The sequence below is a fragment of the Vicia villosa genome, unplaced genomic scaffold, assembly GCF_029867415.1.
Source record: "Vicia villosa cultivar HV-30 ecotype Madison, WI unplaced genomic scaffold, Vvil1.0 ctg.003515F_1_1, whole genome shotgun sequence".
Lineage (NCBI taxonomy): Eukaryota > Viridiplantae > Streptophyta > Magnoliopsida > Fabales > Fabaceae > Vicia > Vicia villosa.
In genome coordinates, this window is record NW_026706225.1 from 112,101 (window position 1) to 125,966 (window position 13,866).

Below are 13,866 nucleotides of genomic sequence, written 5' to 3' on the forward strand. Positions count from 1 at the left end.
AGCACATCCACTGTTGCAATCAGGTGGTGCTCATACGAATCCGCCAAGAATAAAAATATAGCATGAATTCCTCTAAAGTCATCTAACTTCTACTGAGCTTTTATCGGGTCAGATCCCAAATAAATCACCATCTTGTTTAGTGCCTCAAGTTTGTTGGTTCCGAAGTATTTTACCAATTTTCCTAGATTCGAAGATGAAAGAGACATAAAACATCATCTAATGTGATGGACATCTCACCTTTTTGAAGATGAAATAACAACGTATTTGTGTGGCATCCCTCCACAAAAGCAGGCAATAAGCCATGTTAATATAACCATACACAATCTTGAATAAATCCTATAACCCAGATAACTGCATGACATCCTAAAACCATGACTCATTAGGCTCCGCCAACTTTACAATCTTAATATTGTGGCTGATAAACTTTAACGTATCACAGTATTCTAAAAAATAAATATATCGTTATACTGTTAAAATATTATAACACAAATGTTTAAAAGGATAATTGAAAGTCTTATATCGTCTCTTTGTCTCATGTATCTAGCTGCATGGTTTGGATATATAGGAAGCAATGAAAGGTATGAAAGACCTCCTGAAAAACCCTTTGGGCATCTCGGCAATAGTGACTTAAATGGCAGGAAGGGCTTTAGGGCAACAACGGACACGTGAATCCGAGAAGACAGTGTCAGAGACACGTGAATCAGTGAAGTGAATCCAAGCAGACGATGTCAAGACACATGAACCAGTGAAGACAACTCTCACCATCAAAAGAATCCTCTCCAACAACAGTTCGCGAGGATTTAGCTTTTTTCATACAAACGAAAGCAAGATGGGATACTCTAGCATTACTCAATTTTTCCTAACTATCAGTCATTTTTCAACAATCAAACAAGCACAAGAGAAAGATGTCATAACATGAAAACAAAAACAAGTCAAACCAAAAATTAGATAGCAGAAAATGATGAATTTCAATTTACGAACTAAAGGTCAGAATTGTACAATCCAGACTGCATGTGAACCAAAACCAAAGAACATAGCATGCAAATCCTAAACTCTTATGCTCAAAAATTCAATGCAAGGTAGTTCAGAACAAGCGCAATAAATATTTCTATTGCATTTAAGTCTAAAATATCATACATATATAATATGTTCAGGTAATGCATTGCATGAGAAATAAATAAAAAAGAAACAAAATAAACAACTTGCCGATAGAATACGATAATTCGTTGAATGAAAAATAAATAAAAAAAGAAACAAAATAAACAACTTACCAATACAATCCAGAAGAGCTTCTAATAAGTACAATGTAGTGAAATAAAAATATATATAAAAAAAAAAAAAGAGAAAGACACAAGTTTACTTAAAAAAAACATCTAGATTCCTATCTCCGAAATAAATCCGAACTTTGATGTCTTCATTAAGAGATATTAGTCTCATTTTTGTTAAATCAATATTTAAACTAGTATTTATTGCTAAAATGATTTTTGTTATCCTTTACATAAAAAGTTTTTTACAATAACAGTTCTGAGAAAACCAAAACGGCTTTTCATTAAGTTACTAAAATTGACTGCTCATAGCCCATCAATTTATCTCTGTTAGTATTTGTAAAAAAAAAAAAAAACTTTTAGAATATAAAATAAAATATCAAAGTGAGTGCAATACGGTATGAATCTAATTATTTACTTTCTTCTTTAAATAAAATGATTCTACAAAATGCAGTGAATCTTGAAAAGGGTAAAACTAAGAATAAAAAGCAACCTCCCTCCCACAAACATTTGTAAAGAAATGTGAAACTAATTAGGACTATAGTACACCTGCCACCCAAGAATGAATGGCGTTTGACATAATAATACAAATAACTTGACAAAATTAAAGAATCACTGAATCGGCCAACACATAAGGAAACGCCACCTAATCCCCCCCGCTGGACCTGGTTAGTCCCATGCAGAAGAGGGCAGCTGCAGTAAATGGTTGAACCTAATCCGAGCCATCAATCATGTGGAGATAGACAAGCAAACCTGCAAGGCTAGTAGGCTATGTATATCCTATGCATTCACAAAAACAACCACTGCTGTCCAAGCATAGGTGAAACTGTGTAGAACATTTCTTTGAAGCGCCCCTGTATTTATATGTACAAATTGCTCATCAAACATTGTTAGCAACTTCTGCAGCTCTCTGCCTCATCATTTCCATTACAGCAGCTCTTCGCCGTGAATCAGACTGCTGCTGCAGCCTCCTTAGATGTTCTTTTAAATCTCTGATTTAATCCAAAGCAAAAGTTAACACCTGAAAATTCAATAATAAATCGAAAGACTAACTTCAGTATAATGGTCCACAAACCTGCATCGTGGCACGTGGCATTCGGATTCTTTGCATGCACGAGCATGAAGCTGAAGCAAATACCACATTTTCTTGCAAAGAACGCAGCCTCCGGAAGCACGTGTTTTGCAGTGCATACCATGGCGGAAGAGTCCCTTCACTTTGCGACAATTAGGATATTGGCAATGTGCAGAACGACATTGCGATGCATGCACTAGAAGATCGAGCATTTTCCTTAGCTGTAATTACACAATCCGATTACATCAGAATATATACAGAAATTTCACAGCATGTATGATGATAAAGCAAACAATAGCATCACAAAAATACAAAAACATGATACCAACATAAATTTAGAAACATCACACTGAAAGAAAGTGACTATGCTTCAAAGGCAACAGGTTATGTGCCATTTAATAATATGGCTTACACAATTTTTGTCTTAGATTCTTTTTAATTTAAAATGTTCAACAAATTGGAATTATCGTGTCATTGATAATCCATTTTATGCTAGTCATCGATAAACATCATGAAATCCAAGTTTTTGTGCCATAAAATTTCACTAGAACTCTAAATTCAAATCAAGTAGTTTTAACATGTTCCTCTAGTTTTAGTAAATGGACATTCTGGTAACCTGCTTAATCAAAGGTTATTCAATGACCACTAAGCATTCGAGAGTCTATGCATAAGCGATTTCCACAAGCAAAGTAGAAATAAGAGAAAATAATGCATGAGCTCGGTATAATTTGATTTTACAACCAACTCAGAAGCTTATGAAAATAAGTTGAAAACTTATTGGCATAAATCATATGCAACATTTGCAAACTCTTTCAAACAACTTACCTCCCTCCCTCTCAAATACCCCTCTCTTATCGCATCCTCCCTCACTTTCTTGATTCCCAAACCCCTCTCTCGACTGTCATCATGAAATGTTGAAATTTCATTATAATTCTCTCTTCCCCCAATGCTTCCAATGCCTTGGTTTCCATCTGTCCCCTGCCTTTTTATTTCGACCCTTCCTCCTTTCATAAACCCACATCCCTTGATTCATTTCTGAGGCCACTTTTCTCTACCTCTTCCTGCATCTCCTTAGTTTAACCTGGATTCCCTTTCTTTCATAGATGCAATCACTTGTCTACCGTAAAATTTTTACCTTTATAAAACTAAGCTTGCATGCGTTTTCTATTTAACACCACCAAACAATCACATGTCTTATAATTCTGCAGCCTTGTATGGTAATTTTCTATCACAAGCTTAGATTAAGGAGAGTTGAGTTAAGCAATTAGCAAATACCCTAAAAGCCCTTGTTGTATATTTATGGCACAAAAATATAAGAATAATTTAAACAAGTGAGATTAAGTATGTTCATTGCTATAACACAATCCATGGGAGCATTAATATCCTGTACAGTACCTGCAATACTCGAAACTGCCTTGCTTCTTTGTTCTGAGCATCACGTTCCACCATTGACGGGTGATTTGTCAACGGATGAGGATGATCAATATCTCCCTTTTGATAACAAGAATTGCATACATCGTACTCTGGGCAAACTTCACAACGCCAACCTTGACCAGTTTCTATGTCAAGATAGCATACATTACAAGTGGCCACAAATGCAGGAGCAGTTGGATTATGAAGATGATATAGGACCATCATTGAGGAATGCTTGGCCCGCCTTAAAGTATCATATTGGTAATGATTTCCCTGGCAAAGACTCAAAAATGCCTGTCTAGTGTCAAAGAACTCACTTTCAAGAATATCATCTTTATCCTTTGTATCATCTGGTATATCAGTAATTTCAACCTGCAAGATAAAGCTCATTAAAACAATTAACAATTCACTCATTAGTAAAATGATTAACTCTAAATAAATTCAAATTTAGAATTCAATAACTTGTCGAAGACCTTATCTCTTGAGAGTAGGAACCAGGAATTAGGCAGACATTAAAAGATTAACAGTCAAGTACAGTCAAGTGCTAATAGAATCTAACACAAGTATAAAAGTAATGAACTACTTTATAACCAGACACTTTTTACGTCAAAACTAAACCTACTTACCGGATAAAGAGTATGTTTATCCCTCTGATTAACAGGATGCCTTTCTCTCTCTTCACGCTGTAGTTCTGCTTCATAACACCTAAAGAGATGCAAGACAAAATGTATTACTGCCAAAATCGATTTGTTGAGTTTGAAAGTTATTTAGTTGGCACTAAATAAAAGAAAAATTGAAAGATCACACAAGGGATAAAAACAAATGACGATAAGACTTGTATGATTTTGAGATGATGAAGAAATGTTATTGTAGAAATATCCACAGCAGATAAATAGTAGTTGGAATTGGAACTACTCTTTTCTAATTAGTTAGAGATGCCATAATTTTCTACTGTTATATCCATTTAGTTTAACAAATAGTAATTGACATGTCGTATGCCAAAACATGGAGATAAGATTAAAGAGACTTACTTATCACAAATCTGAAAGTTCTTGCACTGACTACAAACCCAACGGTTGCCGCACACCATTAGAATACAGCAGTGGCTACATGCATGCTGCAAGTGAACCATAATAAAATCTTCCTTCATTGGGGAAATGGTTTCACCAAGCTGGAGAAAGAAAGATCAAGAACTTCGTATAAATAAAATTATCACAAAAAAAAAAAAACCTAACGAAAAAAGTTAAACCGGTGAAGTAAAAGGAGAAGATAATAATGTTAGGAAACATGATCACACAATGTAACAATCAAATTGCTAAAAGATATTTATATTGTGGCAAATTAATTATTAAAATGATGAATTACTTTATGCATGAGGAGCAGATCTTTTGAAGCATTTCCTGAAAGATCCGACTGGCCAGATGCTTTTAAGGCCCTTTTTGTGATAGTCTTTTTGGTTGTTCCCTTTTTATTTTGCCTTCTTCCATCTTCTTCTTGGCGTAGCTGATAAATCAAATCCTCTGCAGCCCCAGGCCAGTAGTCACCATCAAAATATGGCAATCTGGCAGCTGTAACCTTAGCTCTACATTCACCAGTAGATGTGAAGAAATGATCATATAAGTTGGTGATATCGGCCACAACATTCTCCTTTGAAGCTTTTCTTAACATGGCAAGATACCTAATGAAACATGTTCACAGATGCACTAGAGATGAATAAACATACCACATTATACAATTAGAATTATAGGACAAGTTTTTGTTTCTTTTTGCTAATATCAAATCTCTTGTGCTCACCATTCACGAAGCTTGTCAGATTTTGGTGTTTTCTGAATTTCTGGATGGCAATATAAAATATAATCTTCACCCTTTAATGGAGGACAGGCCCATATATAGCAGCTGGTAAAACCACGCAGCTTACAATATTCAAGGTACCCAATCTGCAAGAAATAAAATGAAATGAAAAATTGTTTATATAGAAAATAGTTTACAGTATTCATTACAAGCCAGAACTGTAATATCTCCAAGAAGGGGTTTCAAAGTAAGACATTATGTAAGACATTACCAGAATTTCATGGTAAACAAATGTTCGAAGAGCCTCTCCAGTTACTGATTTAACCTCGGGCCTGAAATACTTGACAGAGTCCAGATATGAAAGATACACCCGGCGCTGATTGGGGAATTGACATTCAGCTCCAAATTCTTGAACATACATGCCAAATAGGCATACTTCCACACCTTCAATCTTTTGAAACAGCAAAACTACCTGGAAGTGAAAGCTAAGACATCATTATCACTGATTATAGGTAAGGTTTTAATAACAACCATGTAGTTTAAAACAACCTTTTGATTACCTTGGATTTGTATGGAAATTCTGTAGGGTAATTTTCTTCCTGAAAAATCTCCAAAAAGCGCTGTTTCACTTCTAACTTCTTGTCAACGGAAGACACAACTCTTACGACTAGGGAATCAGCTCCAGGCACCTAGTAACACCCAAATGAAAACAAAATTAGCAATCCGTTAGAAACCAAGATGCACTAGCAAAGAGTGTTCTATGATTTCCTCTTGGATCCAAAGTTTTGCCTCTTACAAAACACGCTTGTAAGATGTAGGCACCTTGTAACATCCAAATGAAAACAAAATTAGCAATCCATTAGAAACCAAGATGCACTAGAAAAGAGTGTTCTATGATTTCCTCTTGGACCCAAAGTTTCGTCTCTTACAGAACACGCTTGTAAGATGTGGAATGCATATATCTGGGTCGATTTGGAAATCTCAGTACACTGCATGATCAAGACTAGACATTTAAAACATAAAATGATCATGGATCTCAACACACCCCTTACGCCCAAGATTTGACATCAAGAACATGGACAATTAATAGTGGAATAACAGTGATCTTGGTAAATTGTTGTGAATTGAACAATTTAGCTGTCTCGTATTATATTATATTAATAATTTGTGTTCTTTATCAACGTACACATACCTTAATTCTTTTTAAAACGACATATACATATGCTATGCCTCCTAGTAGATAAGTTAATGAGCCCAGGTGTTTGTTATTCCACCGGCATATGAAGCTGATGTCTAGCCTTGGGTGTGGCTTAATATATTATATTGAGATCCATGTTATTTGCCTAGACTAATGTGGGTGACCCACCCACACTTAGGACAGGAAATTGGCCTTAATCATTTTAATAAGTAGTTTTCAAAGCCTGGTTTTTTGTTTATGGCTTTTATTATATTTAGATGTTTTTATTCTCACTTGATTTTGTGTTTGAGTGTTGGAGGTGAGTCAGTGTAAAAAAAAGTTTTTTAGGACATCTGTTTGAGGTTCCCGACACATGTACAAGTTTCAGTGTTCAACATGTGTATGACACACGATATATCTAAACTTAGGAGTATTGGAGCTTTATAGAAAATCTTCATTGCACCCAGATATTTGAGAGGCCTAGAACTCCCCCACCAGATTTTCTTTCAAAAGACTAATCTCCCTCAAATTCCCCTTCTACTGGTTATAACCAACCAATTAACTAACCGTCCAACTTACAGGGATATTGGATACTTAACAATCTAACTAATATAAAATACAAGATAATAAGGTGAGGAACTAAAATAAAAAAGAAAAGTAATTATGAAATAAAAATAGAACTGAATGTAATTCTCATAACCAGTATATTAATCACCTCATCGTAGCTTTTCCCATGAAACCTTGCTCTCTCTGTTCTTTCGTGCTTTAGCCGCTTAAACAACCGTTGTTCTATATGATCACTAAGAATAGTTCTAGGTAAATCTTTTGCTCCAAGAACAGCACTTTGGGGTAATGGCTTGCGCTCACCCCGCTCTACCTCTTCAATGTAGCAGTTTGGGCAAGTGTATTCAGCTTGTCCACCATCATTTCTTCTTCCATTAAACAAAGCACATATTTGATGTTGCCAAGCTTCGCATTTATCACATTGAACCCACTGCAGACAAAACATTGATGGTTAATAAAACAAATAAACAACTAATCAAGCAACAAAATGGCACATATGGCACGCACCCATTCCTCAGTTTCCTCATCATTCTTTTTCTTTTCCAATCTTGACTTAGCAATGGGAGTCCCATCAACAACAATGTGTTCTGTACGAGCATCATTATAGCATGGGATACAAAAATAATGCCGAGTATCACCAGTACCCATGGTATAGTACATATTGTTCCGTTTGATACGAACCCCACACGTAGTGCAATAAATAGGAGGTGGTTCAAATGTAAGCTTCTCAACAGCACATAATTGACAGGAATTCTCACTCATAGAATGCTCCATTGCTTGATTCTTCTCTGCCTTTGATTTGCTCTGTCACAGAGAAATGAAAGCATAATAGTAACAGGTTAGTACAGAAGACAGTTAGAAAAAATGTGTGCATATGATATAGAAAATGAGCAATTAAAATAGTAGAATTTGTTACACCAAACTTCAACATGTTAATAAACCTTCGTTTTAAGATAACATAACCTAGCATGTTAAATAGCATGGAGTGCATTCCATTAGGTTCGATTCAACTATATCTCCTTTCATCAATCAAAACATAGCCAAACTGATGAGACAGAAATAATTCAAATGATGAAATGCATAATAGAGATATTATATGTAACTAACACCATGTTCCGTAGATCATGAAACTGGCTATTAAAGAGACAGAGACAGCCTAGGGTATATCAAAGTATCAGTTGGAGCCTTAAAAGTAACTACAAACCCAAGTTATTCATTAGCATAATATTCATAGCACCCAGCTATTTATTTGGGTGGACTTGACTGATGAATTTCGAGAATGCCCCAAAGAATTGATGATTTTTCTCTAAACTAGATTCACACGCTTTTTCTGTAGAAAGGAGGGTATATTCTTGGGGCAGTGTGATCTGTATGCTGTTCTTAGGTGCCAGCCTTTGGCTAGAGTGAAGTGCCTGCCTCTTTAAAGGAAAATATGTAACTAAACTAGTTGTTATCAATCTCAGCACGTCCCTCAGCACATACTTCTATTCAGAGAATCCTAGAGGTAGACTTTAAAAAAGTGGAGTTCGGTAAACTTTTCTTTGTACTCATTCATATAAAAGAGTTGTCAATTTGTTGACACCAAAATAAACATAATCCGCATAGGGTCTATTTTGTTCTTTCATTTAATCTAAATTTTAAAGTTTATTTAGTTTGTTAAGACTCTGTCGAAAGGCTGAAACTAAATAGTTTCTTTCAGCTTGTGACATCCCTGTCTACGAATATAAAATAAAGGATGTATAACCAAACAAGGAGGTTATTAATGAATTTCACACAAGCAACATGTGCTTTTTGAAGTCCACAGACTATTAAATCGAGAAGAAGTTTCAGTAGATTTTAACTTACAATTGAAATGGTTAGTATTATTAAACTAATGGCATTAAATTAACTTTTTTTTATGAAAATGATAACATAGGAAGATACAAATACTTACTTGGCCAACCCATTGCCGGAGACCGGTAATATGTTCCCGGACTTGCTCTGGAGTAAATAGTTCGGTTAAAGAGACCCCCTTAATTTTTGGCTTACCAGACTTCGTTCCAGCTGCATTTTCACTGTGCTGCATCACATTTTCTTGCCTATCTTGCCCAATTTCTTTCTCATTTTTCATATTTTCTGGCCTAGCTAAATTACCAGGATCATCGTTCTTGACAGGCTCACCACTTGGAATTTTATTATCTGCATTATTGGAATCCATCTTCATATCACTAAACTTAGCATGAGACTGAACTTCTGCTTTTACTTCTGTAAGCTCAGACTTAACTGAGATAGACTTCTCTACATTGGGATAGATTTGGGACTGAGCATCCCTGGAAACAAGAGATTCACAATTTGCAGAAATAGAGGATGAAACAGAATTATCATTTTCAAGATTAACAGACTGGGTGCAATGCTCAATCTTTATGCGCTTTAGTGATGGGTGCAAGCCTTCTGAAGTTTCCACAACTAATGTAGGATTTGGGATCAATCTGGATGACATAGCTGTAATATTGTAAGATTTACATGATCCATTTACCACACTTGGCAAACTTGATTGAGATTCTGGCTGAATCTGAGCCTTAAGTTGAAATGCACGCCGGTAATTTCTTACAAAAACACAAACAGGGCAACACGGATCCTTGCAGTGCATGAAATGACGAAGCAATACCATAGTATGATGACAACGAGGATATGGACAATGACGACCTAGAGTGCATCCTTCTATGTGTTTGCATAACTTCTGTGCATTAGAACAACAGCGTTCTTTGCATCGTCCTTCAGGAGCAGAACATCGTCGAGCATGAAATAGAAATAAGAGCCACCTTTGTTGATTTTTGTGCGCTTGCACCATTTTGACATCACTTCCCTGGTCTGGTGGATCAGCTGCACCTCTAGGAGCAACAGCTTGGCTCATTGATACGTCTGATGGTAAGTTATTGCAATGAGCTTCATCCTTTCCTGATATTCTTTGATGAAAATCCACATGGAGATGCTGGTCGTGTGAAATATTGTTAGGCATGTGGTTACCATCTAGTGAGTCAGGCCATTGGTTTAGAACTACTGATTTAGTATTAGATTGTGCACCAACTGTAAGACTGCTGAACTTATTTTGAGATTCTGTAACTAATTGGTGTGAATGCAACATTTGTTGTGAATTTTGAGGGGCTAATGACGATAAATCGTGCTGACCAGATGGAAAGGAAAGGTATTGTGCACTCCTAGAACAATCTTCAGATGAGTTTTGCTGGAACTGATTCTGCATCTCAGATATGTGGAACTGTTCAGGAACATGAGAATTGAGCACTTCTTTATGGTGTTCAATTCCAGGCTCTATCTTCACTTGGTTTTCTAGATTGGAAGACAACTGAGACTGATTGAAACCATCATCATTGACCAAATGCTGAGGCTGCTGACCATGTAGTTTCAACTGAAACTGTTGCTGTGATTGTGAATACTGTTCTAGCTGTTGAAATTGCTGGGGCCTTTGCTGATACTGTTGTTGAGAATGCAGAAAGGCATCTCTTGAAGTCGATGAAGACTGAAACTTTTCCAATTGATTGACTGCTTGAGATTTCATATGAGCAGCCTGCTGCATACCATGCAAATTTGAGTGACTGCTGATCAATGAGTTAGTCTTAGGTATAGATGGCAATTTTACTGAATTTGTGTTCTGATTGTTCATCATAGACCCAGAAGATGCCACAGATCCATAAAAGTTCCCAGAAGCAAAATGGTCAACATTATTCAATCCATATCCATCACCTGATAATAAAATTGTCACCCATTATGACAGATGTCAATTTCTAAGGATAAAAAATATACACATACACCCAGACAGATAGAAATACCAGAAAAATAATATTAACTAAAAAAGGTGATACAACTAAACACGGGTAAGAAAGATTACCCTGCACTACCGGTTTCTGATTCTGGTCAAAGTGCTGATGCATGTGTTTAGGGGAATTAGCATAAGTTGAGGCATAGCCATCAGAAGTGCCTGGTTCATTAGCAAGTTGGACATTGTTACCAATCAAGCCCAGCCCACTATTAATAGCACCATTTGAGTTTGTAAATTGTTTTTGTAGCAAACCAGATCTCATTCCACTACTCATTTGACTGCCAAGGTTCGACAATACATGACTTTGGTCACCAACATGCTGTTTCTGCTGCAGCAGCTGTGACTGTGATACCATAGTAGACTCTGCACTAGAAAAGATGTTACCATTAGAAGATGAATCTACATTCATATGTGAGTGATTGCTGTTGACTGTAAATCCTGGCGTAGGAATCATTTGGCTTGAAATTCTCGGCACACCCATTGATGACGTGTTCCCTCCCGAGCCAACAGAAAAGTTGGTAGAAGACTGCTGATATCCATTTGACAAACCTACAATAAATACGCCCAGAATGAAAGAAAGAAAAAAAAAGAAACAAAAGTGAAAAAGGTTGGTAAAGCACTATAGATTTTATTACCATCAGATCTGTTTATGGAACTGCCGAGCATGCCACCAGGTGGTAACATATTAACACTATTGAAAGATGTTGATACCATGCTATTACCCCCGCTGGAAGATATCATTGAGGCATCTATAGATGATGCAACCCCCATGCTTGAATTTGGACCGTGCGACAAACCAGGGGTTGGTATCATCGTACCAATTGGAGAGGAGCTAATAAGCTGAGGATATTGTTGGGCTTGATTATTCATATTTGCTCGTCGAAGGAAATTAGATAAACGACTCTCTAGTGTTTCCAAGTTCATGTAGTCCTCCTAAAATACAAGTACAAAACATTGTTAAAACAATAATAATCTTTGAAATTAAGGAGGAAAAAGTTTGAAGGCACCTTGTTATTACTTCGATAATTATAAATCTGGGTATTTAAAAAATTCAAATTAAGGAAGATTTAAATCCCTCCCGATAGTGATAAGATAATTAACATGAGATCAAGAAAAAACCTTAGAGGAAGCAGCTTTTAACATGGCCTCCTCCAGGCGTTTTGCAAGATCCTTAATCTTCCTTTTCTGCATATCATTAACTGCCTGAGGATGCCGATGCAATAACACATCACAGCTGGAAGGTAAAATGTAAATATATGTTATTTGCTGTAATGTAAAATTAACAAGAATGAAAAAGAATACCATAATATATCATGTGCACGCATTATAGTATATCCCATTCAAAAAAATGAACCAGGTGGAGCACTCGGAGACAGAGAGTAATCCAATTGACTTAATGGCATATATACTGCAGTGGTCCTAATCAATAACTTCGATAGAATGACCTCGCTAGTTCAAAGTTAGGCAATAACTATACAACTATATGTTCACAATGACCAAGTGCCTAAAAAATTCTTTCCCTTTTTTCAATATAAATCCAACTATTTATTTCTTTTTGAACCAAATTATAACAACATAGGAGGGCTTCCAAAATTTAGATTACATTAGCATGTCAATAGCTAGTTTGAAGAAAATATCAATCTCCAAGTATTACACCTATTGATAAAATTCCCCTTAGAAATTAATATAGTCAAACTAACAAGCAAATAACTTACATCTTCTCTTGAATAAATGCTCGTGCTCTAAGAAATTCAGGGTCCATGTTATTTGATGATCGTGATACACCGCCTAAAGATTGCATCTGCGATGGGAGGGCATTGCCATTTAGTTGGGTGAGTCCAGGCAACTGAGAGCCTGTTTGATTGGGTACCTGTCCTGGAATATGTGCCTGTAGTTTCATCTTTATTCTTCACATAACTTAAAAATGTTCCAAGGAGCTAGTACAAACCAAACACCTGATGACTATTGGCAATTCAATATCAAAATCAATGTCAAAATCCATTTAAATGTCAATTTAAAGGCAGTAACAAAAGTAAAATGAAGAAACCTATTAATCGAATATAGAAATTTGAAAACAAGAGGCAAAAGATATTGAATGCAAGCAATGATTGTTAAAGTGTATGAGCAAAATAAGCTTGACGCTAAACGGATTCTCTATAGTTGTTGTGGATAATTGAAAGAGTGGATATAGATAATAGAAATTGAATCAAGCTTGAGCAGTATAAGAAACCCTAGATATTAAACCAAATCAACAATTACAAGTAAAGGGGCAAGGAAACCCTAATAGATTGATGGGTAACGACGAACCTAAAACGGTGAAGAATCGGTTGCGGAAGGAAATGGGAGTGTAAAATTGATGTACGAAATTGGAAAAGAAGCTACAAAATATCGACGACCGCGACGACGAGGATTCACGATGCTTTTGCCGTGGAGAAAGAGAGAAAGGTCGGTGACAACATCTCCAACCAAAGGCACGTGCCAAATTTTGCCACGAACGAACTATAATAACTAAATTAAAAACAACCGATAAATCGTATTTTTTGTAATAAAAATCATATCATCGACATCATGTATTCATTATTATTAAAATTAAAAAGAGTAACAAAAATTAAACCAAACCGTAGGCACTACTAGGATGGTTTCGGTTACGGGAGTTTTTCGATCTAAACTTTATTTTTCATTCAATTTTAACTTTTTATCTCAACTTAATTTAAAACTGTTACGCCCCTCTTTGCCCATGTTAAATTAAAAGATGTGCTTCCAATAA

General features: G+C 35.9%; 1 protein-coding gene across 2 annotated transcripts; it reads right to left on the reverse strand.

Annotated features, from left to right (window-relative positions):
• Window positions 1–1,650: 1,650 nt before the first annotated feature.
• Window positions 1,651–13,614, reverse strand: LOC131641104 (histone acetyltransferase HAC1-like). 2 transcript variants are annotated; one of them, XM_058911432.1, is made up of 17 exons: window positions 13,407–13,614; window positions 12,815–13,054; window positions 12,219–12,333; window positions 11,735–12,032; window positions 11,169–11,648; window positions 9,216–11,023; window positions 7,790–8,086; window positions 7,434–7,712; window positions 6,102–6,230; window positions 5,813–6,013; window positions 5,545–5,687; window positions 5,116–5,428; window positions 4,782–4,921; window positions 4,377–4,455; window positions 3,733–4,122; window positions 2,341–2,558; window positions 1,651–2,257 (listed from the first exon to the last, which is right to left on the reverse strand). In XM_058911432.1, exons 2-17 carry the CDS (start codon window positions 12,997–12,999, stop codon window positions 2,146–2,148), a joined length of 5,187 nt encoding a protein of 1,728 aa, XP_058767415.1. In that variant the 5' UTR covers window positions 13,000–13,054; window positions 13,407–13,614; the 3' UTR covers window positions 1,651–2,145. The 2 variants fall into 2 exon arrangements, with proteins under 2 accessions (XP_058767415.1, XP_058767414.1); XM_058911431.1 differs by having other exon boundaries at window positions 12,815–13,061.
• Between the last annotated feature and the right edge of the window lie 252 nt (window positions 13,615–13,866).